This window comes from Pipistrellus kuhlii, unplaced genomic scaffold, assembly GCF_014108245.1.
Source record: "Pipistrellus kuhlii isolate mPipKuh1 unplaced genomic scaffold, mPipKuh1.p scaffold_m20_p_6, whole genome shotgun sequence".
NCBI lineage: Eukaryota > Metazoa > Chordata > Mammalia > Chiroptera > Vespertilionidae > Pipistrellus > Pipistrellus kuhlii.
Window position 1 is genome coordinate 14,914,763 of NW_023425562.1, and position 27,826 is coordinate 14,942,588.

Here is a 27,826-nt window from a genome sequence, read left to right on the forward strand (position 1 = left end):
TCCTGTAGTTGTGGTTTGTATTGCAAGATAGCCCTTCACATGGGAGGGCTGAAAAATCTGCTTCATGAGGCCCATGAGCTGGGAAAATTTATACTAACCTGGATCTAAACCAAGATTTTTATTTATCCTCATGAACTGGTGGACAGGTGGTTAGTGAGCCCTATATAATGTTTGCTAAATCAATAAAGTATCAAACTGAGATGGTAATGGTCCATGGGGTCAAACCAGAATGAAGCAAAGCAGAAAAGCCATTCCTCTTGGGTGGATGATATGCTCAAGTGATCTCACCCATCCTGTCACTCTATTTAATTCCTGGCCATCAGTGATTCCTACTTTTTCGCTTTGGCTCTAACCTGTCTCCAGAGCACTAGATCCATTATTTCCAAGTGTCTAAGGGGGCTTCCCCTATGGCAACAAGACTAAAATGAATCTTATTTGTTCTCCCTCCCCACAGCTATACCTTCTAATGTTGAATTCCTGTAATATTTAGTTAGTTTTGTATTGGTTCAGTAGCCATCTGAGTGCCTGTGTTGTAGCAGATTTTTTTTTTTTTTAAATGAGCCACAGCCCTGTCTGGTGAGTACAAGAGACACGTGAAGACCTAAATGTAATCTAGTAAGTGCTATGCAGCTTGAAGGTAGGAATGCCTTTCTCCATTCTGCAGTCAGGATGACATCACAAAGGACGAATGGAGTATTTATGTCTGTGTGTTCCCCTCAGCTCCTCCATGAGTAAGGGTCCTCCAGGCTAACTCCTTTTCTTACATGCTCATTTCCTAGTCTGGCATGTAACACAGAGCAACTAGCAAACAATCACTGATCCAGGCGACCAGATGACAGGCCAAAATTTAATGCAGCCCCTGCACCAGGCACCAAGCAGCACTCTACCTGCACACTGAGCTTCTCTGGGTGCAGCTGTGCTCCCAGGGAACTGAAATGTAACAGAACGTCTTTCTTCTTTCGTTCGTTCGTTCGTTCGTTCGTTCGTTCCTTTCTTTTTTAAAACTCTCAGGAAGACTTTCCCCATTGAAGGAACTAGAGAGAGGAATCCCACCAATCCTTTCCACATTGTTAAACATTGTGGATACTACTGTTATATCACTACTACTACTACTACCACCACCACCACCACCACCACTACCACCACCATCTAGCATTTGCTTGATTCTAAGTACCTAATGTATGAACATGAATTTAACCCTCACAAGCCTGTGTGGTGGACATGATCGTTATCTCCATTTTTACAGATCAGGGAAAGGAGGCACGTGAGGCTAGATCATTTGCCCAGGATTAGAGAACTAGTTATTGTACATGCTGGATAGGCTCCCATATCTATGCTCTCTGCCACTCACTCATCTTTCGATCTGGGGTGGTGGCCCTGTCACATCTATCTCTATCTAGTATGTTTAGGTACCAAGTTGGGGCTTCTGCAAGAACAAAGACAGTGGTCACCAAACTACCAAAAGGAGAGGAGGAGAAGAGCTGCAATTTATTTAGCTTTGCTCCCTCCCATTTTTAAATCAAGCTGATATCTAAACAAGAATCAAAACCCAAAGCTCATTAACATCAGTGTGTGCTTCAATAAGGTGAACACTACAATGATGTACAATTACATGCTAATAATTCAATGCCCAAGAGTCCTGTAAAACAATTGCAAAGGCCCAGGATTATCACAGTATGCAAATGCACTAGGAAAATCATTACCTATTTAGTCCCCTTCATTTTGGTGGGTTTAACATGAGAAGAATAATCCATGCTACCAGACGCGATTTCATTTTACAGCTGTAGTAACCAAGTACATAAAAGCCTGAATCTGTCCCAATAGCTTCTAAAAGATTTTTCCCATAGTGTCAGAGGCAAAAATAATGAAATCTTGCAAATGTACAGTAAATAGGACCCTTGTGGACACTAACTTCAAAAATGCATGGTCTATAAGACATTAAAGGCTTGATTTTAGTTTCTGCACTGTTCCTGTTAATAACAATGTCTAATTAAAACATCTGTAAAATACTGATAGTTTTAATTTTACATAAAATTTCCAAAACAACTGTTACACAGTATAATAGGTATCTGCAATGAATAGGTTATTAATGGAAATATTATTTTAAATTAAAATCGGGTTCTAAATTTAAATTAGTCATCTCTGGCTAATGAAGAGAAAAAGAAGTCATCCGTGCTGGGAATAATACAGCAGATAATCTAGTTTTCAACATCCGTTAAAGCAAATTCATTCAATCACTTGGGCCAAAGGACAATTTATTTTGCTGCTTCTGACTTGTACTCCACTTGGCACTTCTGATGGGTTTCACAGCTGAACTGAATATTAAAACTGTAGCGTAATGCATCTTTCAACTTCATTCACAATCTGAACCCATTCTTCCAATTTACCAGTGAGGAGACAGCCGAGAACTCGACTCCCTGCAGTAGCTTCTCCCTCCCAGCCCTGCCTAATCTGATGAATATTTTAAAAGGAATGGCATAAAATCTCAGCTTCCCCTTTTTTCAGGTCTCATCTTCTTTTACAAAATACAACAAAAGAGATAAGCAAGGCTTAGTGGCTAGCTGTATTCAGTACTTTTCTTTCTAATTAGTGCACAATACAAGAGGGTTACACATCTCAGCGCTGGGGGCTGTGTCTGCCTGTGCTGGCGCTGAGTTGGTAAGGGATTCATTCCAGGCGATGAAAAGCTGCGTTTCAAGTTGCTTCTGATTCACATAATGGTTCACAGTAGATGCTGCAGAATGTGGTCCACAGCATGATGGAAACTCTCACATGTTAAGTAAGGAGGTGGACTAATTTTTTCTTCATCTCCTGGTCGGTATTTTCCTGAAATGAAAGTAAAGAAAGTGAACGAAGGCTACTGCTAGAATGTCAGGGATCACAGCCTGTGGACACCTAGGCCACCGCAGAACCACCCTTCCAGTTACTCCAGAATCAGGGTCCATATCTCCCAAAGCACCTTTTACTGAGGTGCAGTGAGGCAATTCAAAGAAATAACACATTCAGCATTTTCCAGGCCTACCTCTAGCCATTCACAGTCATAGGTACTGGGTCACCTGACAGCTAAGGGTCCCTTCAAAACTCCACAGCTGATGAAATCATTTTCTACCCCCACCAGCCCAGAGGATAGAAATGGTGAGTAAAATCAATGCTTTTAAATGCAAGCCCAGACCCCACAGGACAGAGCCCTGTCAGCTCCTGAGGGTGAGCGCTGCCAAGCAGGAGCCCTACGTGCCTGGCAAATGAGAGCACCTGGGGGTGGGAAGGGAAGAGTGATGGATAATCATAGGCCCGAGCCAGACCATGTGCATGGCAGGGACTCAAGGGGCAGGACACTGCGCAACTTGCCCCAGATTCTGAAATTTAAGACACACAAATGAATATCCCAACACAGCAGAGGCCCCATTTCACACAGTGGTCACAGAGAGCTTTTACCAATGAAAATCAGATGACTTGTGGTCCCTATTTCAACACTCTTACTGGGTCCCACAGCCCTTCAGAAAGAGCCCCCAAATCTCTATTGTTACCCAGCAGGCCTCTGACATGGGCCCTAGCAGCCCCCTCACGCCGGCATGTGCACTTATCACAGGCTGCAGTCCTAGACTGGACCTGGCTCTTTTGAGGACCTCCATACCTACTATTCTTTGCCTGGAACATTCTTCTCACCCGACTATCACCCTTATGCTTCAAGTCAGATTCCATATTCCATCCAAATTAGATCCCCTCCCTGTTATTCTCTCTTAGTAGCCTGTTTTTCTTTGTTTGTTTGTTTGTTTTTTGCCTCCACGATATTTATAACAATTTATAATTATTTATGTATTTGTTTAATGTCTGACTCACACCTGAGATTCTTAAACTCTCTGAGAGTAGGCACTAGGTCTCTTATATTCCCCAATGTACCCTCAGCACCTGACATGACTAGCAAATTCCACAATTAATTTTTAAGAATGGAAGGAGAGCCCAGCAGGTATGACTCAGTGGTTGAGCTTCAACCTATGAACCAGGAGGTTGCAGTTCAATTCCTGGTCAGGGCACATGCCTGGGTTGCAGGCTCCATCCCCAGTACAAGGTGCACAGGAGGCAGCTGATCAATGATTCTATCTCATCATTGATGTTTTTATCTCTCCCTTTTCCTTCCTCTCTGAAATCAATAAAACTATTTAAAAAAAAATGGAAGAAAAGAAGGTAGGAAGAAGTGTTGGGAAGATATTAATTAAAGAACTTATATGCATATATGCATAACCCATGGACAGACAATAGTGCAGTGAAGGCCTGGGGGAGGAGGGTACAGGATAGAGGGAGTAAAAATAGAAAAAAGGGAGACATCTGTAATACTTTCAACAATAAAGGTTAAAAAATAATGAAATAAAATAAAATAAGAAGGGAAAGAAGAATTGCAAAACATTGCTTCAGCTGAGGTCTTGAGGAAGAGGCTGGAGGAAGCTAATGACTATTGCTCTATCACCTAATCCCTGCACCCCATGGTCTAAGGGCAATACGTGAAAGGCAAGTTTGTTGGCCATGTTGATAAGGGCTCGCAGAATGCTTTTGCATATGCTGGCCAGCAAGTGGGCTTTCTACAAAGTACATATTGACACAGTGGCTTACATATGTGTGATAGCTCTAGCACCTCCACTGTGTCAGGCATACAGCTGGTGCTCAATAATGTTGGATGAGAGAATGAAGCAGCCACCATCACTCCTGCTTGACCCACTCACTGTGGCAGTCTGGGCTTCTCTGGATGGATAAGTGAATGGGCTTCCTGATCTTCTTAGTATTGCACAGTGTGGGCCCTCTCATGTGTTTTTTTCCTGCAATCCTAAGACCATTTTATTTTTGCTTTGCGGCAGAAAGAGAATTACAGTGTCCAGTGATTTGGCTTTGCTATTTCTGTAAGAACTTTCCTTTAAGCAACTCTGTATTCCACCATCATGTTTTAGAGAAGGCTTATACAGAAGATACATACCAGTTTTTACTAAGATGCCCAGCATGCCAACATCCTGAGCCCCACCAACATCAACTTTGTAATCCTAGAAAGCACAAAGAAAGCAGTTAGTACCAGGTCTTCAATTTACTTGCCGATAAAACCCTACCCACCAACTGGTTTGACTTCTTAGGCTGGGGGATGGCGAACTGTAACCCCATGTTTGTTTGTTTAATGAAAGACAGGAAGATGTAAAAATGGGTAAATTCACATGTAATAGTCTGAGGCAGTACACCATTTGGAAAGGGAAGAGTCATAGAAGTGGAAGGTATACAACAGAGCAGTCATTCTAGTACCAAACACAAAGAGCACAGTCCCAGTTCTTCAATGTGTGCATCGATCTTCTCTCAAAACAGATCATAGAAAAAGCCTTCTATCCATTTGGCAGCTTTTAAGGTGGATGATCCAATTGCAAATAGTGAGTGAACTAGACTCAGAAGAAAGCTTTTCTGCTGCTCATCTTATTGCCTAATAATAGACAAACATGTAAACTGACCATACCTTCACTACACCCACAGCCAGTCAGGAGTGAGTATGCAAATTAACCTGACAAATATGGTGGTTTGGTTTGCATATGCAGGTGCAGAGCAGCACAGAGGGGCAGGATGCCTGCTATGAGGGAGGCAGAGGGAGCTACAGGAGAAGTGCTCTGGTGGGGAGCAAGGACTTGCAGGCTCCCAGGCGGCCAGGAGCAAATCCAGGAGAAGGAAGGCTTATTCTTGCATGAATATTGTGTAACGGACCTCTAGTGTAATATATTATCCTTACCTTCCATCTGATTATCACTAACAACTGCAATCAAGTCAAATCAGTATTTTTAGACTGTGGGACTGTCTGACATTCACTTCACACTTGGGAACAGCAGATCAATTAGAAGAGGAGGTCCTCTTTCCAATTCTTACTCATGATGGGGATGAATAGGCTTGGTTGATTGTGATGATAAACACAAGGTAATAAAATCCAAGAACTGGGAGAAACATTAAGAAAATCAATCCTGTTATCTCATATCTATAAGCAAGTTTCATTCAGATCATGCCTGAAGAAAATGAAGATGGAGGAATGGAAGAGAAGGAAGGGAGGTGGGGAAAAGTGGACAAAGAAAGGGAGGGAAGAAACCGCCACTCTCTGGGATAACAAAGGACCCTGCACAAAGCTTCTATTGCATGCATTTCCTGCCTCCCACCCTGTCCCAAAACCAGTATCTTCTGGGATAAAAAACTCCAATAACCACTTTTCAAACACATATTTGCCTAGGAAAGTCAGATAAAGACTTGCCAAGAAGAATAGATGTGACTGAAAAGATGGCTTCTGAAAACAATACCAAGTTCAATGACTATCCTATTCAGTGTGAGATGAACACACAGAAGTGAAAGGGTATCAGGAGAACCATGAAACACTTGCACCATCACAAGTTAAGAAAGCAAGAGATCTACAGTTTGTCTTGGCAGGCATCCAGAGCCTCAAGTTTTACTTCCAGCTGTGCCACTAATTAGCTACAGGAATGGAGGCATGCAGACTTCCGGCTCCATTTTTCAGCTTCCCAGTCAGAAAATGGAGAGATTCAGACCAGACAATCTTGATGGTCCCTTCCAGCCTAACAAGTTATTACTTATAACTAAAATATACTAGTAATCACTGCCACCTATTTGACACAAGGCAGTGTGCTTTCTAGCTCCTTCTCCCTCATGGCACACGTGGATGCTTCCCCAGGACATTAGAGTAAACTGGCAAGGTTCTCACAGCTAGTGTCTCCAAACGTCCAGACCTGCCACTCAAAGGGCTGAGGCAATCAATACCTGTAGCTATAATATTTGTGACACATTGGGAAGTTCTTCCATATAGCATACACTAAGAAAAAAATCAACAATGGTAGAATTCTTTTGGTATAGGCTGTTCCCTGCATAAGTAATATTAGAAAAATCTAAATTTCTGTAAAGTTTTCTTTAAAAACACATATCAAGCATTTGATTGACTTGCGTTTAATGGTCTTTTGAATTATATATATCTTATCATACTATAGAGCAGTGGTTCTCAACCTTTCTAATGCCACAACCCTTTAATACAGTTTATCATGTTGTGGTGACCCCAACCATAAAATTATTTTCATTGCTACTTCATAACTGTAATTTTGCTACTGTTATGAATCACACTGTAAATATCTGTGTTTTCTGATGGCCTTAGGCTCTATAGCAACGAATCTCAACCTGTGAGTCACGATCCACAGGTTGAGAACCACTAGCAGGGTCGCTTAAGACCATCGGAAAACACAGATATTTACACATTATGATTCATAACAGTAGCAAAATTACAGTTATGAAGTAGCAATGAAAATAATTTTATGGTTGGGGGTCACCACAACATGAGAAACTGTATTAAAGGGTCGCGGCATTAGAAAGGTTGAGAACCATTGCTATAGAGAATGTCAGTTCTTTAGAAGAATACCACTATACATCTTCCTGAAGCCTGACTTAGTGGCAGCCATTTTCTCCATCTGATGTTGTCAGCAGCAGAGTCTGCTTGGGTGTGAAGCAGTGCTTCCAAGCTGGCTCAGCCCAGCATGGCAAGTGAACTCAGGGCATTTCCTGGGCTCTGCTACTTACGTCTCCTATCATGACGGCCTCTTCAGGTCCACAGCCAGTGCCCCGCAGTGCTTCCAAAAAGAATGTCTTCTCTGGTTTTCCTACTACTATGGCTTCGGTATCTGTGGCATACTCCAAAGCAGTCACAAATGGTCCAGGCCCCAGGGCTAAGCCATCTGTCTTCTTGTAATACCTGGATTTGTGGATTGCTATCAGAGGTGCCCCATTCAGGATTAAGCTAAAGAGACAGAGAAAATGGAGACTGACTAAAAGCAAGGCCTTTATGATTGGAAAAGAATGTCAGGCTTACAAAGTGGTTTTACAGCCTTCACATTCACAGAAACAAAGAGTTTCTTATTAACTTTTAATGACTTGCTATCTTCTAATGAATTCTCTAAGAACTGCTGGGAATTAAACTCAAATACACTGAAGAAAGGTGATAGATTATTAAATTTGGGATTGCTTCAACCTTTTACCTTTAGAGGTTTCAGACACTTTATCCAAATCACCAGGGAAAGAGAATTAAGAGAAGTAAAGCTAAATAAGACACTCGAGGGAAGAAGCTTAACTTAATGAGACAAGTTGTTTTAACCTTCCCTAATGGTAAGCAGGAGGCTCTTGAGCCCTTTCCAGTATCACAACTGTTGCTGCAGTGACACATTCAGCTAACTCCCAAATACCTGACTTCTGTTTTCTCTACTCCAATATTTAAGTTTCTTTCTAATTCAGGCTTGAACCTTTAAGTCTTCATTCTACCTTTTGACTGCTTCTGACATTATTTTGCAAATCAGACCTCCTTCCCTGAAGGACACACCAACAAGGTTTAAGGGAGAGCCTTTACTGCCACATCTCTTTTGTTATCCTGATATTAGGATAATTATTCTCATACCAAATAAAGAGCACAAAGCATTTTACCATTAATTTGATAACCAATCTTTACATATACTTAAGAATCCTCAGTAGTGACTTAGGCAAAACATAAAACAAACCAAAAAGACCCTACCAACAACTTCTTAATACTCACCACCCAACCCCCATTCAAAAAAATCTGCCTGTAGTCTCATAGCAAAAGAGTCACACTAATATTATGCAGGACATGATACACTGAATCTGCTTTTAACCAATGCAATGAATGATCTCACAAAATTAATTTACTTTAAGCCATCTACTTAGTTAAAATATTTAGTATGTACATCAAGAAAGAACTTACACATCTTACCCTTCACAATTATGAGTAATTAAGTGCTCAGCTATGAAAGTGCTAAATTATTTTTGTCGGTGGGCATGGAAATGCCTTCCTGTGGGATATGCAAAATTCAGACATTTATGATTAAACATTTTATTAAGTAAAAACCAATACTGGACTATTACAGGGCCTTTCTGTTAGTTACTACAAATTGCTCACAGCACAGGATAGATCCTTCAAATTTATTCACTAATATTAATGCAAGTTTATTTCTTAAAGCAGACCTTAAAATCTAGCTGTTAGGAAACCTGAAAAAGCCACTATGCTGGCCTTAAAGAACCACAGCTGATAGCAATGAGATAATAATGGGTGATTTATCTATCTCCCTTCTTGTCACCCACCCCCAATCCCATTTATTTTCTACTCTACCACGGAACTGGAATTCTTTATGCAACAGACCTCAAAATTGCTTTCCACTTACATAGCTAAACTAAAAACTCATTTGATTTGGCTTTGTTAATATTTTATTATGTATTAACTGGGGATAAGACTTATCAGCCTGATTGATGTGTGTACTCAATTCCCAGGCAGTGCTTTAGTGCCTTCCCTGAAAGGGCTGAGGCTGTGGGCTCCTCCACATGTCTCTAAGTGGAAACTGGACTACACGAGGCTGGAAGAGATAGGCATCTCTCGGGGAAGTGGTTCCTGCTTCTATCATCCTCTGCACAGCATAAGCTTTACCGAGTCTTTGAAGAGCCAAGCATATTCAGGACAGACTGAAAAGTAAAAATTTTCTAGGAAACAGATTAGAACTTTTATAACTAAACTAGTGGCCCAGTACATGAAATTCGTGTACATAAAAAGGGATTAGAGGAAATATTTTAATGTTGTTCTTTGCCTTTCTCTATAATAGAAGTGTTAGAGATGAAAGAAAAGTAGTAAAATGCATATGAAAATCTCCCTTCTGTCAGACTCTGGGGCGAGCCACAGGACCCAGAGTCAAGTCCCCGTCCACCCGCGCGCCTCGAAATCACTCGAGACAGACCCGGCCAGCCTCGTCAAGCCCCGCAGGGTGGGGGGCGAAGCCTCAGGTCCCCCAGCTCTAGTGCGAGGGCATGACGACCTTTGCATATTAGCTCATTATTATATAGGACATTTTTTGAAATATCAAAAATAGACACTCCAATACTTGGGATTGTTTTTATATCTATTAGGCCAGCAAAGGGTTGGCTGTTTTTGATACCAGAAATAATGTATCAGAAGGAAATGTTCTGATAATTTTCTGTCTATATCTAATTATAAAACCACCGAAGTGCAAGAAGCAAGGAAAAAAGGGCACAAAGGCCTGATGCAAAAAACGCTGGCTGTGATTTCCGTGTGGGCAATGGAACAAACTGAAAAATCCTACCGAGGGGCAGGGCCACAACAGAAACATCTTAGGCAAACATCTAGTTCAGTAATTCTGAACCAGGGGCAGTTTTGCTACCCAGTGACATTTGGCAGCGCCTGAAGACTTTCTGGTTGTCACAACTGGGGAAAAAGGGGTGTTACTTGCATCTAGTGGATAGAAGCCAGGGATGCTGCTAAACATCCTACAATGCATAGTACTGCCTCCATCTAGCCCCAAGGTATTTTCTGGTCCAGAATGTAGTGTCCGTACTTCTTAAAATAGGTACCAGCAAATCACTTCATGTGGGCCTCGGTTTTCTTATTAATGAAGGGACTAAACTATCAGGATTTTTCAACCTTAGCACAACGAGACATTTTGACAATTGGGCTCTATCAAAATTAAGAACATCATGTTCTCATACTTTAAGAGCACAAAAAGGCAGGGATAAAGTATCTATAAATATATATATATATCCATGTATATATAATGAGTTCCATCATATACACAAATCAGTAAGAAAAATACAACCCAATCAGAAAAGGTAAAAGATTTGAATGGGCACACTGCAAAGAAATTATCCACTGGTCAATAAGTACATGAAAATGTTTCAAGAACATTACTCACCAGGGAAACACAAACTGAAATTCAGTAAAATACCATTATACACACCAAACAGAATAGCTGCAATTACACAGACTGGTCAGAGATTGGGGGGATTTGGAGCAACTGAAACTCACTCATCGCCAGTGGGAATATATGACTTGCTATAATGACTTTAGAAAATTGTTCAGCAATATTTACTAAAGCTAAACAAGTACTTATTACCCAGTAATTCCACTACTCTACAGACCTAAGAGAAATTAGCACATACATCCCCCAAAAGACATGTAAAGACATGTTGAAGAGCATTCATAGCAGCTTTATTCATAACATCCCAAACTGGAAACCATCCAAATGAACAAGAAATAAATTGTGGGAAAGTCAAACAATAGGCTACTACACAACAAAAATAAATAAGAAACAAAACAACAAGAAAGTAGTGCTACCTGCAACAACTTGGATAAATCTCGACAACAGACAAAAATTATACAATTGTATGATTTAATTCATATGAAGACCAAAAACTGGAAATGTTCTAGATCTTGATCAGAGAGTTATGCAGGTATATATCTATGTGTAAAATGCTACTGACTTGTATATTGACAATTTGTGTACTTTACTGTGAATGTTACAGATTAATAAAAAAGTAACAGAATATATTTATGTGGCTTTTTAAACTGCAACTTTTATTTAGAGTAGCAAAAGTTGCCTTGATCGTGTAACAATATCCCCAAATTAAAAAATAAGAACTGCCGAAACTGGTTTGGCTCAGTGGATAGAGCGCGGGCCTGGGGATTTAAGGGTCCCAGGTTCGATTCCGGTCGGGGGCATGTGCCTGGGTTGCGGGCACATCCCCAGTAGGGGGTGTGCAGGAGGCAGCTGATCTGTGTTTCTCTCTCATAGATATTTCTAACTCCGTATCCTTCTCCCTTCCTCTCTGTAAAAAAATCAATAAAATATATTTAAAAAAATAAAAAATAAGGGCAGTTAGTGACAGATATTAAACTCAATTCTGTACTCTGTGGATTTCAAATAGGGATATAAAGTGGTTCTCTTGCATATACTAATGGAATACTTTAAACAACTCAAGTTCTTAAGTCTTAAACAATGTTTCATAGTCTGGATTTGAATTAAGAAATTGCAAAGCAGCAGTCAGCACTTTCAAAATGGATAAAGCCCACAGAAATATTTCTAATGTGAGTCCTGCTGTCACACTGTTCTGGAATTCCTCATGCTTGAGACTTTAAATACTTAGAAAAGATGCACGAGTTTCTGTACAAATGCAATAATAATTGAAAGTCATAGTTTTAGACCTTTTTTCTCCCCTTCTCTTCTTCCCTTTCTAAGGAATTAGATATATTGGAGCAATTAATTTTTTATTTTTTTTTCTTGAGGAGACTGGAAAAGAACAGCAATCTAACAGTCCACAGAAACCATTTATGGTGATAAAAATCTCCTCCTGAAAAACAAAAAAATTAACTTCTGCACATCTCTAAGACTTTTCGAGGATTCTCACACCTTGTAATAATTATAGGAAAGAAATCATTAACTTCAAAATTAAGTCATTTTGAATCTTCAAAACGTTGCTCTTAAGCAGCCTTATACCTCTTGCATTTACATGTGAAAGTTGTGATGTTACTTATTTTTAAGTAGAATAACTTGTTTGTTTTGTTAATCCTCACCTGAGGATACTTTTCCATTGCTTTTTAGAGAGAGTGGAAGGGAAGGGGAGAGGCAGAGATAGAGAAACATAGATGTGAAATAGACATATTGATTAGTCGCCTATTACATGGGCTTGTAACTGAGGTAACGTGCCCTTGACCAGAATGGAACTCAGGACCTTTCAGTCCTGGGACCATGGCCCTACCCACTGAGCCAAAGTGACTGGGGCTAGAATAACATTTTAAATAAGCTCTTCTAGAGGCTGGAGAGCAGTTGCTCTTAATTTATTTTAAAAACTTGAACTTTTCCTAGGTCAAGCTATTCCATGCAGCTTTTCCTTAAAATTCCTTTGATCCAACAACTATACTTCTGAAAAAAATTTAAGGAACAAACATAAATATTGCTTAACTAATGTTCTCAAAGGTGGTGTTTTTCTTAAGTTAACTTCAAAAACCTGGAAATAACCAACAATAAGGAACCTGGCTATTCAACTAATTGCACTTCTGAGAGTGGAATATGCTAAGGGAATCAAACATGTTTTAGAAGAATATTTAAGAATGTGGAAAAACATGCCCAACATAATATTGGGTTTTTAAAAAGCAAATTACCACATAGTAGACATACAGAGTATATATAGATTCTCATTTTTTGCCTAAATAGATATATGCATGGAAACAAACTAGCTAGATGGAAGAATTTTGTTTATTCTCTTTGAGCATATATAATTTTCCACAATGAAGACATATTACTTTTGTGTTGTGATATTTCTTTATCTTGTTAATGCTAAGTTCAAATTAAATTATTAAGTGAGCTGCTTGCCCAGGTAGCCCTCTTCCTAATAGAGATCATTAAATTTAGTTGTAATTGGTCCATTACTAAAATGCTCAAGTCTAAACTGAGGTCAGAAGATGAAAAAGACATTGCTACAAGCTTGTACCACAACTGTGAAAATGAATACACCAGAGCTATAGATATTCATTTTGATGAGTCATACAATATTACTAGGGAAGAAAGCAATTGATAAGTAAAGTATAAAACATGCAAAATAATACCATATACTGTTTAGGAATATCTTTTAAAAAATGCATGTAAATGAATAACACAATTCAGAATCCTGATTAATTTTAGGTGTTGGGTGATAAAATTGGGGAAGGATATGCAGGGATATCACATGTGTCAATACTTATATTTCTGGAACTGTTTGATAGGCTTAAGGATGTTTGTTATATTATCCCTTGTATATTTTAGTGTTATTAGGTAAAAGGAAAAAAGACACCACTGGCTCTTCGAATTTAAATGTTTTCTATCTAGAATCCAATCCCCAAATCATGTCTATTTCTTCTTTAAAAATCAATCTCTAGAATGCAGTATCCTCAATTCATTCAAACACTTAGGACATAGGTATAGCCAGATTGCATTATGCATTTTTGGGGGGCCTACCCATTTGAAATAGTAAATAAGAGGCAGTGTAATGTGGAAGGCTAATGCATCCACCTGAGGGCAATAGGCCTCTGAAGCTGGTGTTCAAGGCAGCTATGCCATGGGGTTTAAAATCCAATGTTTATTCTCATTATCAACCTGAACAGTAATTTAACTAATCGGTGGTTCACTTGAGATGTCTATATTTGCCACTTACAATCCAAACAGCTGTAGTCACTGGTTGGAAGGCACAGCCTCTGTGGAGACATCAATATGCAAAGAAGGGCAAGACCTGAAATCCTTCTGTTAACTCTCCACCCAGCTGTTAAGTGCATTTGTGAAATTAGAGTTGACCTATAAGTGCACTGTAATGCTTCAAAGTGTAGTGTTTAAAAAAATCAATATGGTTAGGGAAGTGTACTAATTAGACAGCATCCGAGCAATTATAAAGTCAGTATTATGTCAACATACATTTTTATTACCCTGAGCCAAGCATTCATCTAAGGCAGAGACCTATTAAATATGTCCTTCCCAAATTACTAGCTAAAAATCAATCAATACCTTCTCCTTGAATTCTGTGGTTAAAGAAATGAATAAAAGATAGTAGGAGTAAATTCGGAAGTAGGTTCTCTATTTCAAATGAAAACCAATTTTGGAATAGCTGTAAACCTTACTTAAGGAGCAGGTGATATAATATTGCCCCCACCCCAACCCCAAGAAGTCACAGAATAACTGAAGTAGGTGAAGCAAAAGAAATTTTACCACCACATACCCCCACATATTTCTTCACGCATGTGGCACAGCAGTGGACCTCCAGATAATAACTACAGTAAGCGGATACTGAGCAACTATAAAAAGCGAGTACGTTACTTTTAAACAAAGGCTAGACTATCACAATGACTACGTAAGTGCATTAAGTAGCTGTAGATTCCATTAACTGAGGCTCTAAAATGCACACAGGGAAAAAGGTGCTATTTCTGGCCACACAGATTGTACACGAGGACAGCCATTTTCAAGATTAACAGCAAATAATGTGCCCAGATGTGTGAGCTTTGTAGTGATTCAATAAATGAATTCTACATGAAATATAAGTTCGAATGATTCTTGTAGATCTTTCTACTGTAAGAAAATGATGTTTTTATAGCATTCTTGACATTAAATACCCAAAATTTATCAAACCACTTAATAAAAAGTTTGAAGCTAGTTCAATGTATCCCTATATAATATTTTGAGCTACTTGTCATAAAGAAAAGACAAAGTATACTGTTTAATGGTTTGATAAGCAGTAAAAAACAAGGTAAGATGAGAGATGAGAAAAATCCAAAAGAAAAAAGTCACAATCTCACTGTAGACCAGATTTGTAAGTAAATTCTGATCCAGTTTATCTTAGGAAGTATGATAACCAGTATGCACTCTGCCCTTTGTAAGCAGCAGCAAAAGTTCATAAAAGTAAAATGCACACATCACTGAAGATTTATAACATTATATTGTGTTAGTTGTGTTTCCCCCAATTTCAACCAACAGCCATCGGAGCATCTCCACTTAGATGTCCCACATGCCAAACAGCCTCAACCTGAACTAATTGCCTCCGGGACCCCACACAGGGAGTGTTCTCCATCACGTGTGCCCAGGTGAGAAATATGACGTCCTCCCTGACTCACAGCCCTTCTTCACTTCCTAAACTGAATCACTCATCAAGTCGTGTGAATACTACCTGAACCTGGTTTTCTTCATCCCTACTACTATTCCAGTTCAGACTACCGTTAGCACCCATAGTATAATTTCCTTGCAAGTATGATCAAATGCGTGGATTCTCACTGAAAGAAGAGTCACATTTACTGTTTTGGAAGCATTAGCCTTGATGCTGTTTTCTGTTAGAAATTAGCATATTCAGTGCAAAATTACAGGAGTGATGATAAAAGATAAAACTGTTAGCTTTTAGAGATGCAATTTTATTATGGATTTCTGCTCCAGAATACTGATTCTATAAAAACAAACAAACCAAGATCATCTCATTTTAACATATTGATAATTTTTTAAAAACTAAGCAGAATAATTCTATATAATAAAGAGGCAATATGCAAATTGACCCTCACACCCTCACAAGATGGCTGCCTACAACCTTGGGATCAGGCTTAAACTGGCAGTCAGACATCCCCCAAGAGATCCCGGATTGGAGAGGGTGCAGGCTGGGCTGAGGGGATACCTCCTCCCATGCATGAATTTCATGCAACCGACTTCTAGTAAATAATATTTGATATTGATCTTAAAGTGATTTTGAAAATGTGTGTCTTCATGTACAATCTAGATGGTTGGAAAGTAAAACATGTATAACCTACATGACAAAGATTCAAGAAGGGAATGAAGAAAGTATATGACCAGATGAAAAATAAATAGCTAAATAGCTAGAGACTCACCGGAATGCTTCATTTAGAGTTTGATAATGAAAATGTTCTGGTGCCAATCCTATGACCACAGCATTAGGATCTCTTGTTTGTATTCCTTGGAATGAAAAAATATGATTGTTGAAAAATGCAATTAAAAATAATGTTACATTTTATAATAAAGAGTTTTAGTAAACCAAGTACAAATTTTTATTGTAGCAATAATCTGAAGTTTAAGAGATTATCCTGTGGCAATAGTGAAAGAGATACTTAAAAAAAGAAAAAATTTTCCTAGTATTTTTGCATATTGCTTTTGCATGGTTTTACAGCTACTCATTAACTAGAATCTGAGTTGAAACTTGTCACCTAATGTTCTCAAACAAGTAATTTCTAACTTCAAAAAGCTTTACTGATTACAATCAACAAGAACAGCCATGAATTCCCTATGAGCTATCAGATCAATAGCAACTGATGAGGAAATGAAAATCTAAGAGGCAAGGGAAATTAGACATTCCAATTGACAGTTGAGGTTAACATATTCATGATAAACATGGAATGCACTGTAGACTCTACTATTTTCTACATAATGTCTCATCTCCTTTTAGTGTCACAAATACCACTCCATAATTTACCGGTAGGTATATTTTAAGGCCTTGGTACCTGATAATAAGACTTCAAATATGACAACCAAACAAACATATTCACGAACTAAAAGTCAGACGGTTCTGTAGATTACCCATATGCCATTCCTATTTGCCTCTCTTACTGCTTGCCTTAAAGCATTTTTCATATCAATTCCACCAAAATGTAAGGGAAAGATATAGGAAAAGTAGATAGCCAGCTTTCCTATTTCCTTCTTACTAGCATCCATGATTACTGAGTAATTGGTTAAAGTTTGCTGAAGGAAGAAAAGGCTAAAATTAGAGTTAAAGTTTTTTGTTTTCCTTCTATTAACTCCATCTGCCACTAGCAAAGATATTCAATAACAGATAGAAATTTCTTGCCTTTCAAAAACCCACCTACTTTGGATATTTTCACGTATATAAGGATGTTCCTGGACTGACTGACAAAGATTTCTTATTATGAACTCTGCTTATATATCCCAACTACAGCTCACTGTCCATACACTAGAATCTTAACTTTCTTCAAATAAAGTCAAGAGAGAAAAATCTGATTAAAATATTGTTTTATAGTAGTTCAGCTAAGCCAGGGACACAAATACACTGTAGATACATGCAGAACGTCCCTAATCATTGTTTGTATACCTATAACATGGTTTTATACCCATTTTTCTATATTGTGTCATTTCATTCTAATTACAAAACAAAGTAATGTGGCAAAGTTTCATAAAACTAGGACATTTTTCCAGAGTTTATTAATTTACAAAGAGAAAACAGTTTGATTGAAATATTTCATAATCACTGCTAAAATTTCATACTATACAGAATGACACCAATTTTTAAATAAGGTGATTGTGGATTATCTCATTTAATTAAATTAATACAGTAGCTCTTGGATCCAGGATTATAATACTCAAAGTAATTTTGAACTGTGCTTTTTCAAACTGTGGGCCATGATCCATTAGATTACAAAACTAATTTGGAGAGCTCTAAATAGCATCAAAATCAAATAAACAAGTAAACCAAACAGAAAATAGGGTTCTTCTCATACAGTAAAAGTATTGTTTAGCATATATATAAACACACACATATATGTACTAGGTTACTATGTAATGTGTTTCACTTACTGTGGAGTACGGTCAGAACAAGTTTGAGAAATACCAATTTAGATTCAAGAGATCTGTTGACCCTTTCAACAATAATAGGAGGAAATCTGAATAAATATATCTAAATATTCAGTTTAAGAATAATTTATAAGAAGATATGAAGAACCAATTTTTAAATCTTTGCAATTTCCCCTACCTTTGAAATCAGCTAATGCCTGATCGTGAACTAGCAACATGGGCCGGACTTGTTTCTCCTCTAGTAAGTTTCTGGCTGCAATCATAGAAGTAAATATCTCATCTTCAGAGATATCAAACTCCAACTTTTTCAACCTTGCCAGTAGGTCTCTCTTGCTCTCTTTGGTTGTATTGGTCACAAACCTAACCGTTAGAGAAGCAGCACGCAACCTGGAAAAGTAAATTCAGATGTCAACAGGCAGCCTTTACATTCTAGCCCCATAAGATCTCCTAAATTGGTAGCACTTGCCAACAGTCCTAAAATGAAGGCTAAGTCATCAAGTAAATGTTTTTATTACCAGTAATCTTTTTGTTATCTACCCAGAATTGCTTACATATTATTCACACTGTCTGGACCATTTTATTGCCAAAGGCTACAAAGTAAATTGTAAAAGCTGTGTCTACCTTTTTGAGAACATCTGTACTTCAATTGAATTTTATTGCAGGGATTTATCAAAGAAGTGAAAAACAAACACACATCAAGCTTAGTAACCATTATACTCACAGAATATGAGAGGTAAAAGTTACCTTAGAGATTATTTACTTGTGTAACCCTCTCTTCTTATAAAAGGAGAAAACTGAGGCCTAGAGGAGCTAAGTGACCCGCTCAGCTTCATACACTGGGTAGCAGAAGAGCTGAGACGAGGACTCCAATCTATGTCCTGGTACAGGACTCGATCTCCTATACTAGAGAACAGAAGACACCTCAAGAAGTTGTTTTTCCTTCTTAGACAATCAGAAGATGTGCTACCAAATTTATAAACAGAATCTATCTGGATAATCTATCAAAGAAAATATTTTATTTTCTTTTTAAATAAAATGTGTTTTTCCCTAGAACTACTTAACATATAGAATTGTTTTGATTCTGTGATCTGTTTTTGGAACCTAAATTGGCAATCGGATATCAGAGAAAGAATTTGACAGTCTAGCTTTCTTTAAAAATGAAAATTATTTTCTCAGTCCTAAAGTGTTTTAATCCAAAAATCTAAAAATAATTTTATTTTAGCTACAATTAAGATTTTATATTAATACCCTATTGCTTTTTATTTTGTGCCTGCCCCAAATGAATACAAGGTGGAAAAGCACTAAACGCAATTGAAAACAAGCAAGCAAATAAAACAGAAATAGAGATTTTTTAAGTATTCACCCAAAGAACATTAACTAAATTTATAAGATTAAATAGTTCACTGTAATCATGGTTGCCTCTATAATATCTGTGTGGTAGCTTTTCTTAAAAGCACATTAAACTTGGTGGTGTATCTCTCAAAAGAAACTGATTATTTCAACGTAACTATTATCCTAAAAATGAACAAGTAGAAGTACTGAAATAACCATCTCATTTTTAATGAGGATTTAAAAAAACTTTTCTTTTACTGGTCCCTCAACTTCCCTTAGCCTGTTTGTTTCTATAGAAACCAAAATCAGCCATAGCAGTATAGTGATGCCTCTGGATGTGTAATTCGCAGGCTCCTGCCCCTCCAGAATGGCAGTCTCATAGTTACAGAGCTACTTAGTGGTGTCATTCATTGCTTACCAGAAATAAAAAGATTTGTCTTCAGTACAAAGTAAAAAGCTTATCTTTACAGCAGTAAAATCTCCTTCCCGGAGAAAGCCTAATTAAGAGACAGTGTCAAGAAGTCAAGAGAAAGTCCAATGGTGCGTCTGACTTTCTTTTGGCTTTAACCGGTTAACTGCCACGATATTTTGAATTTAATTAAAAAAGGTCCGCTGCTTGCGTCTATAGACACTTATGGTGTACAAATGGTTAAACAACATGGTTCATGTTAAACCTATAACATGAACATCATGACTCCTAACTAAACTGATAGCTTCCAAATGATGCCTATCAGATGCATAAATCTCTTTTATTACCCAAATCGAAGGTAAGCTCCTTGAGAGAATGCAAGCAAGATCTGAGTCAATTTTTGGCCCGTATACCTGGTGTTGTGATACTAGTCACTAGAACTCCTAAGACTATTTTAAGGTAGGAAAATAATAAACACCACATGCTAAATATTGCTGACTTTCAAAACTTCTCTAAATAATTTTAATATGAAGGTATTTAATACCAATTAACAGTACTATTGTACTGATTTTTTTTCAGGACACTCACATTTAGTTTACTTTTTAAAAAAATATATGTTTTTATTGATTTTTTTAGAGAGGAAGAAAAAGGAATGAAGAGATAGAAACATCAATGAGAAGCATCCTCCGTTGGCTGCCTCCTGCATGCCCTCTACTAGGGATCCAGTCTGCCATCCAGGCATGTGCCCCAACTGGATTCAGTGACCTCTTGGATCCTAGGTCTACACTCAATCACTGAACCACACTGACCGGGACATGTTCAGTTTGCTTTTACTGTGTATCCTCGTTTGTATCGAGACAGGTTAAGTACTATGGTTGATACCAGAAATATAAAACAGTCGCTAACCTTCAAAGACATTACAAATACATCTCATTGATAGAAATAATTCTAAAATTTCAAGTCCCTCAATTACATTTTATTTGAGTTGCTGCACACTTAATGCTAGATCTTAGGTGAAAGGGGAGTGGGCAGCACTATGCCTTTGTGTATGTGTGTGTGTTTCACTTTGTGGTTCCTTCATTTGTGATTTTTTTCCAATGCTATTTCCTCTGACATATTAGAATCTTGAGTTTTCATTCAGGAATTTACCTTACTGACTTAGGAAAAAACATGCACACAAAGAACAACAAGAACAGATCAAAAGGCCAAACCTAATAAAGGCTTAGAGAACAATGTTTGGAAGATATTACAATGCATACATCTTCTAGCTAAACCCAAGGCAGTTTTTGTATATATGGTAAGCTGGTGAAATGCCATTTTAAGGTCATCCATTCAGCTAATGATCTGCCTTGGTAAAACGGCACTTACAAACATATTTGTCAGCTGAACCTATAGGGTAGCTTGCCTTTTAAGAGCTTCCTGTGCGCCTGGCAAAGCTGTATCTTCCACGTGAATTGTGCCACTGAGATCTACCAAAACAGCTTTTAATGCACGGCGAGCTGCCATCCTTCATTCCCTAGGAGAGAGCAAATGAAATTAAAAATACAGTTTAGGAAACAATGGACAATTAAAAACTGGGAAGTCTTCAAAAATATCACTCATATCCAGAAAACACAGCTTAGTGTTAAGCTGTTTCTTTTTGGGGAAAATGCATTTTTTTTTTTTAAATAAAAATCCAAAATTTGACTCATAAAACTTTCATAATGCTTAGTTGTTTTTTTGTTGTTTTTTTAATCTTTAATTAAAACTATAAAGGGAAAAGGGGGAGTTAATAAAAAGAAGTTTGTATTTACTTTCAGGATTCTTAAAATAACTCTTTGATTTAACAATTTATTCATTTATTTTAGTTAGAAATATCAGAATAATGTACTCTGAAGAATGGGTGTATAGGAGCACTGATTCACTAGCAACATCTTTTTCATCTTTGATTTCAGGTGATGACTATGTTCTAATCACTCACCTCCACTATAACCTGAAATGACATATCTGGCCAAGGAGCTAACAGTATGTACAAGTTACTGTATAACTTGACCTGTAACAGCATGTGCTGGTCAAATCATACAGTAACTTTCAAGTCAGGAAATACTGTTCTTACTTAGTAATATAAAAGCTCCTTTTGCCTATTTTCTCTTTAAAATTTATTGTGAGCTATATCCTAAACACAGTGGAGTATAAGGTATGATTTAAAAATGAAATAAAAATAATGAAATATTTCAGACATACAAAAAAGGTATCAAGAATAATACAACCACCTCCATTACCCATCATTCAAATTTAGAAATAAAACATCACAGAAGGAGTTGGAGCCCTCTGTGTACCTTTCTTTGAACTAATTTCCCTTCTTCCTCTCACCAAGAAAACTACTCTCTTGATTTTGAAAGCTTTGTATTGTTATTCTTTTTATTCTTAGTGATTTGCCTCACCAGTCTACATCATGCTTGGAAAATGTCTCCATGTTAACACATATAGCCACTGTTCATTCACTTTCACTACTGATAGAATTCCTTTGTATGGATATATACTTTATTTGTCCCCCTGATCATGAATATCATATATCTATATCTACATATATTATGAGTAATATTCAAATTGACCAAATTGTGGAACAATCAGAACGACTGCTTGACCAGTCGCTCTGAGGTGCACTGATCACCTCTCAGTCCCTCCTCATTCCTTCTCTCTCTCCCTTCTCTCCTGCCCACCCCAATCCCAGCCAGCAGGCTCTGATTGCCTGGTGGCAAAGAGGGAATTGGGGAGGAGGGGGCAGGACCAGCTACTGGCAGCTGGGGAAGATGGCCCTGATCACAGGCTAGGCCTAGGGACTGTACCGCACACGAATTTCATGAGCCGGGCCTCTAGTTTTATTATAATGAACCTCCTTGTACACATCTCCTGGTGAACACAGATGTGAACATTTCTCTGGGGGCCTGCTGAGTCTGAGGGTATTGTGGTCATCTGTACCCTTATAGGAATGTTGCCATGTTACTGTATTCACTTGTATTTTTACAGGGCAAATGTTTATTGAGCACTTTCTATGTGTCAAGCCCTATATGACAGCGGACATGGAGAAGCCATCTCCTTTAAACTGAGAAGCAGAGGGAAAGGGGGAAAGAACCTGGAAGATATAAATAGGTAATTATCACAAATCTGTGGAGAAGCTATGGGAAGAGCTTAATGACATCTTACCTTGGGACAGATGGTGGGTGAGGGAAGACATCTCTGTCCTAGCTAGCTCCCTATGAAATGTGATTGTGGAGCTTGGGACTGACAGTCAGTAGGCTCGGGTAGTGGTCCTCATTCTGCCTCAACTTCTTGTGTGACCTTGGCTAAGTGTCTTCCCTGCTCTGGTCCCAAGTTTCTCCTCAGCATATGGGTTAGGGAGGCAAGATAATGTCTGAATCTTTCTCTTCTGCCTATAGTCTCGAGCTCTAGGCTGGAAGACACATTACCCCACAAAGCATTTTCTCCTTTTCAATATAGGCCTGCTAATCCCTGCTGCTGGTCCATCTCCCAAAGCTTCCAGGAATATGCCAGATTGTCCAGTGATGTCCTTCTAAGTGTTGTTCTTTCTTAGGTGTATTCTTTCAGGTGACAAAGATGCTCCCTGAATTTTTTTCCCAGCTTATAGTTTATAGCTCCTTTGCTCCTCCCATTTCCCAAAGTCTGTTCCCACTCCAAGTCAGTCATCTCTGCATGTAAGGTAGAAACACAAAAACTAAATAAACCCATAGCAAGCCCCAGAACTCAAAATATACTTCTTCAGTTAGCCCCACTAACTGAGTCTGAGGGTATTGTGGTCATCTGTACCCTTATAGGAATGTTGCCATGTTACTGTATTCACTTGTATTTTTACTCTGAAGAATGGGTGTATAGGAGCACTGATTCTCCTTTTAAGAGCTTCCTGTGCGCCTGGCAAAGCTGTATCTTCCAATATGGCCTGGGGTCACAGGAAAAGCAAGAGAAGTAGCTGGAAGGAGAAAAGCCAGAACAGCTCACATTTATTGGATGCTGTATATATGTTCTGCACCATGCTAAGTTCTCTGCAGTCTTTATCACTTTATTGGATCTTCTAGGCAATCCTACCCAGACTAGCAAATTCAGGCACTGAGAAGTCACTAACTTGCCATGCTTCTAGTTTGGCTTTGAACCATATTAATGGCTTATATATTGAAATTGAAATTAAGCCAGCTCAAAAATGAAATACAAACAGAAATAAACTAATCTTGTTAAAACACAGAGTACTCTGACTCTAGTTCAACAAAATATATTCAAAGGACAAAAAGAATTGCAGTGCTAAAAATGTACGTATTTTTATATTTTTATTCAACAAAATTTTTAATTGATTTTTAGGAAAAGAGGGAGATGGAAAGAGAGGAACATTGATTGGCTATTTCCTACTGGAAATTGAGCCCACAACCTGGGCATATGCCCTGATTGGGAATCGAACCAGCAACCTCTAGGTGCATGGAACAATGCTCCACCAACTGAGGCACACCAGCCAGGGCATTTTTTTTTATTAGATTTTTAAAAACTGATATTAGAGAGAGGAAAAGGGAAGGAGAGAGAGAAACAGAGATAGATAGAAACACCCACGTAAGAGAGATATATCAATTGGTTGCCTCCCTTATGCGCCCTGACCAGAGATCAAACTCACAACACAGGTACAGGTAATTGAACCTGTGACCTTCTGATCCACAGGACAATGATCTAACTCAGCAGTCCCCAACCAGTGGTCCTGCTGCTCTAACCAACTCCAGCAAGGGCAAAAAGGTATATATTTTTAAAATTATGAATTCATTATGACCTTCAATTCCAAATCAATGCCACAGTGTTCCTCCTCTCATCCCATTCCACTTTCAGAGTTCTTTCCTCCCATTTGAGAACCCTGATTTTCTAAACATCAACATTACATTTACTCATTTACCAGGTGTACCAGCTAATAACGTGAAATTTGTAATCAAAGAAAACACAATAAACATAAAAAATGCTTTATTGAAAGTAATGTCCGCTGCTAGCTACACATTTCCCCCATCTTTCAAATAATTTGTGGATACCATCCCAATAGAACTTTTCTTGTTTTGAGGCAAACCATTCAGAGACCCAATTTTCCACTTCTTTGAACGTTTTGAAGTGCTGCTCAGAAGGTGCGTGTGCCATTGATAGGAACAAGTGGTAATCAGAAGGAGCAAGGTCTGGTGAATACAAAGGGTAGGTTAAGACTTCCCAGGCAAGATCTTTTAACTGGTTTTGAAGTGTATGATGGTGTGTTATCATGAAGCAAAATTACTCTACTGTATCTTCTGGCCCATTCTAGTCATTTCACGATCAAAATATGGTCCAAATTGATTATTTGTTGTCAGCAGCAATCAGTATTAAAGGTTTCACTTAGTTTTAGAAGCTCATAAATATGCCACACCTTCCTGATCCCACCAGATGCACAATATTGTCTTCTTTCCAAAGCGATCTTGCCTTGCAGTTGATGTTGATAGTTGACCTGGATCAACCCATGATTTTGTGCATTTGGGATTCTCAAAATAAATCTATTTTTCATCGCCAGTCACAATTGGATGCAAAAAAGACAGCCCCACATTCTCTCACTATCTCGTGCTTTTGAAGCAACATTTTACTGATGACTTTTCGGTTTTCCATTTGTCTTTTGTTCAGTTGATGTGGCACTCATTTTCCTTCCTTTAAAAACTTTCCCTTTGCTTGTAAACGATTGGAAATTGTTTGCTTAGCAACGTTTAATCTTTCTGCAAGTTGTTTTTGAGTCTGACACACATCTTCATCCAATATGTTCGTAATTGTTGTTCTTCAAACTTTTTCGGTTGACCTGGATGTTCTTTGTCTTTCACATCGAAATAATCACTTTTAAAGTGTTTAAATCAGTGTTCACAAATATCTTGAGATAGAACATGTTCACCATAAGCTTCCCGAAGTATACGATAACTTTCAGCAGCACTTTTCTTCAAAATAAAGTAATGAATTAAAACTTTCCACAAATGCTTTTTTTTTTTTTTGTAGCATGAAATTCGACATTTTTAAGCGTAAAAATATCTATGATGTTAATACGGTCAGCAAATTTGACACATGTTTGGAGCGTGCTGTCAATACAACAAAATAGCATACATATCAAAATATGTGTAACTCCATCTATTGAAAAAAAAATCCTCATTATTAACCAGTTCACCTGGTACTCAATACTACAATAGTTTTGGGACTCATACCATTACCATTACCCACAACAAACCGTCAACCTGTTGATGATTATCATTTCCCATCAAAATAAAATCGTACCTTTTGGACTTTTGGAGTTCTGACTAGAATTGCATTGACTCAATAGAGCAATATTAGAAGAACTGAGATCATTATATTGCATCTAAACTCATAGATACAGAGAGCAGATTGGTGATTGCCAGAGTAGGAGGATGGGGGGGGGAAATGGGTGAAGGGAGTCAAAAGCATAGTGACGATGGTTAATAATATTGTATCGCATGTTTGAAAGTCGCTAAGAATAGTTCTTCAAAGTTCTCATTAAAAGAAACAGAAAAGCTGTTTCTTCACTGCTGAAATATGAAAGGTAACACCTGCCTCTATTGGTTGATAGGAAGATTAAAGAAAATAAGAAAGTCAGAGTTATGTATGGGTGGGGGAGAAAGGACAGAAGGGCACATGATAGATGTGTCAAGGACTGCAAAAATCACAATATATGATGAAATGTCCTAAAGCATTAATGTAACTTGAGAGTGTGAGAAAACATTTTATACCAAAATAAGGCTATATTGTGGCATGTAACTAAAACCTTGTAATGTAATTAAAAACTTGCATAAATATTTAACATAAAACGAGATTGCAATAAATTTTTTCTTCTGGGAGGTTAAGGCTGTTCAGAATATGCCTCCTAGAATCTCTGGGGAGTACACATTCTCTTCTGTTCCCTACATACTTCCAGTAGAAAAGTCTGGAACTACTGGATGCTCTTAATAAATGTTTATTATCCAGTTACTCCCCAATTAAAAATCTCCCAGTGGCTCCCTAATTTCTTCAGGATGAAGCCTGAACTATGAAAACTGTACAGAGCCCAGGTTTACCTCTCTACCTCATTTGACTAGACTCCCACATCAAGTTCCACTGCAGTGGACAGGAGTCCTATACTCTACCTCCCTCATCGCTGGACTTCCGTCTGGGACCATTTCTGCCCCCTGAATCCTACCACCTCTGCCCCCCTACATCCTCCTTTCCCCTGGCCTACTCCTTCTGTCCCTGGGTCCTGTTTCCTCTGGCATTCCTGAGTTCAATTCCTCTTCTCCCCCCCGCGTGCTCTCCTTATCACACTCACACTGCCCCAACTGTTAAGTTCTGTGAGTTATGGGGCTCGGTTGCCTTTTCAACTGTACTATTTGGGGCTCAGTAAAGACTTTCGAATTAAATAAAACTTAAGAATCCGGGTCTCTACGATTTCTAGAACTAGACAGAATCTTTCAGCACGAAACAGCGATTCCTGCCATCCCCCGTGGGGAGGGGCTTCGGAACTGGTGTCTGCACTCCGCCCCAGCCCACGTTCCAGGGCCTAGCAAACGCCAGACTGACCGGGAAAGACTCTGGCTCCCAAATGCAGCCCAAGGGCAAGGGCCGAAGAACCGCCGACACCTCGGAGTCGCGCTCTAGCCCCGGGGAAACCACAGTCCCAGGCACTCAGGGCCCAGCGGAAGCGACGCGCGTCCTCTCCGCGCGTGCGCAGTAGCGCCACGGCCCAGGGGGCGGTGCCCATCGGAGGGGCGTGACAGTCCTCATTGAGAAAGCGCGTGGATTGGTCCCTGCCCCAGGAGGCGTGGCCTAGGGAAGCGAACCTTTAAGGCCCGGAGCCCTCCCGCAAAGAAATGCCGCATCCAGACCTGCGGGCGGGCGGTAGTCCCCGGGCGGCTCCTCACCCCTGCCCCTTTCCGTCCTCAGCAAAGGCCCCGCTAACAGGAAAGTCGCTCAGCCCCGCAGACACAGCGTCCTCGCCGCGGATCCAGAGCGCCCTGGACAGCTCCGGAAGCTGGGCCCAGAACCACAACGGAAGTCCCGCCTCCCTCCCAGTCCATCTCCGCCCCATCTGTCCAGGTTTTTCCTCCAGTCTCGGACACCCAGCACT

General features: G+C 38.9%; 1 protein-coding gene across 5 annotated transcripts; it reads right to left on the reverse strand.

Annotated features, from left to right (window-relative positions):
- Nucleotides 1-989: 989 nt before the first annotated feature.
- Nucleotides 990-27,750, reverse strand: HDHD2 (haloacid dehalogenase like hydrolase domain containing 2). Of its 5 annotated transcripts, none has more exons than XM_045574199.1 (8): nt 27,621-27,750; nt 21,095-21,205; nt 18,127-18,335; nt 16,238-16,322; nt 7,585-7,801; nt 4,967-5,030; nt 1,129-2,826; nt 990-1,089 (listed from the first exon to the last, which is right to left on the reverse strand). In XM_045574199.1, exons 2-7 carry the CDS (start codon nt 21,193-21,195, stop codon nt 2,723-2,725), a joined length of 780 nt encoding a protein of 259 aa, XP_045430155.1. In that variant the 5' UTR covers nt 21,196-21,205; nt 27,621-27,750; the 3' UTR covers nt 990-1,089; nt 1,129-2,722. The 5 variants fall into 5 exon arrangements, with proteins under 5 accessions (XP_045430155.1, XP_036274108.1, XP_045430154.1 ...); XM_036418215.2 differs by lacking the exon at nt 27,621-27,750 and adding an exon at nt 27,280-27,427 and having other exon boundaries at nt 1,132-2,826; XM_045574198.1 differs by lacking the exon at nt 27,621-27,750 and adding an exon at nt 27,280-27,427.
- Between the last annotated feature and the right edge of the window lie 76 nt (nt 27,751-27,826).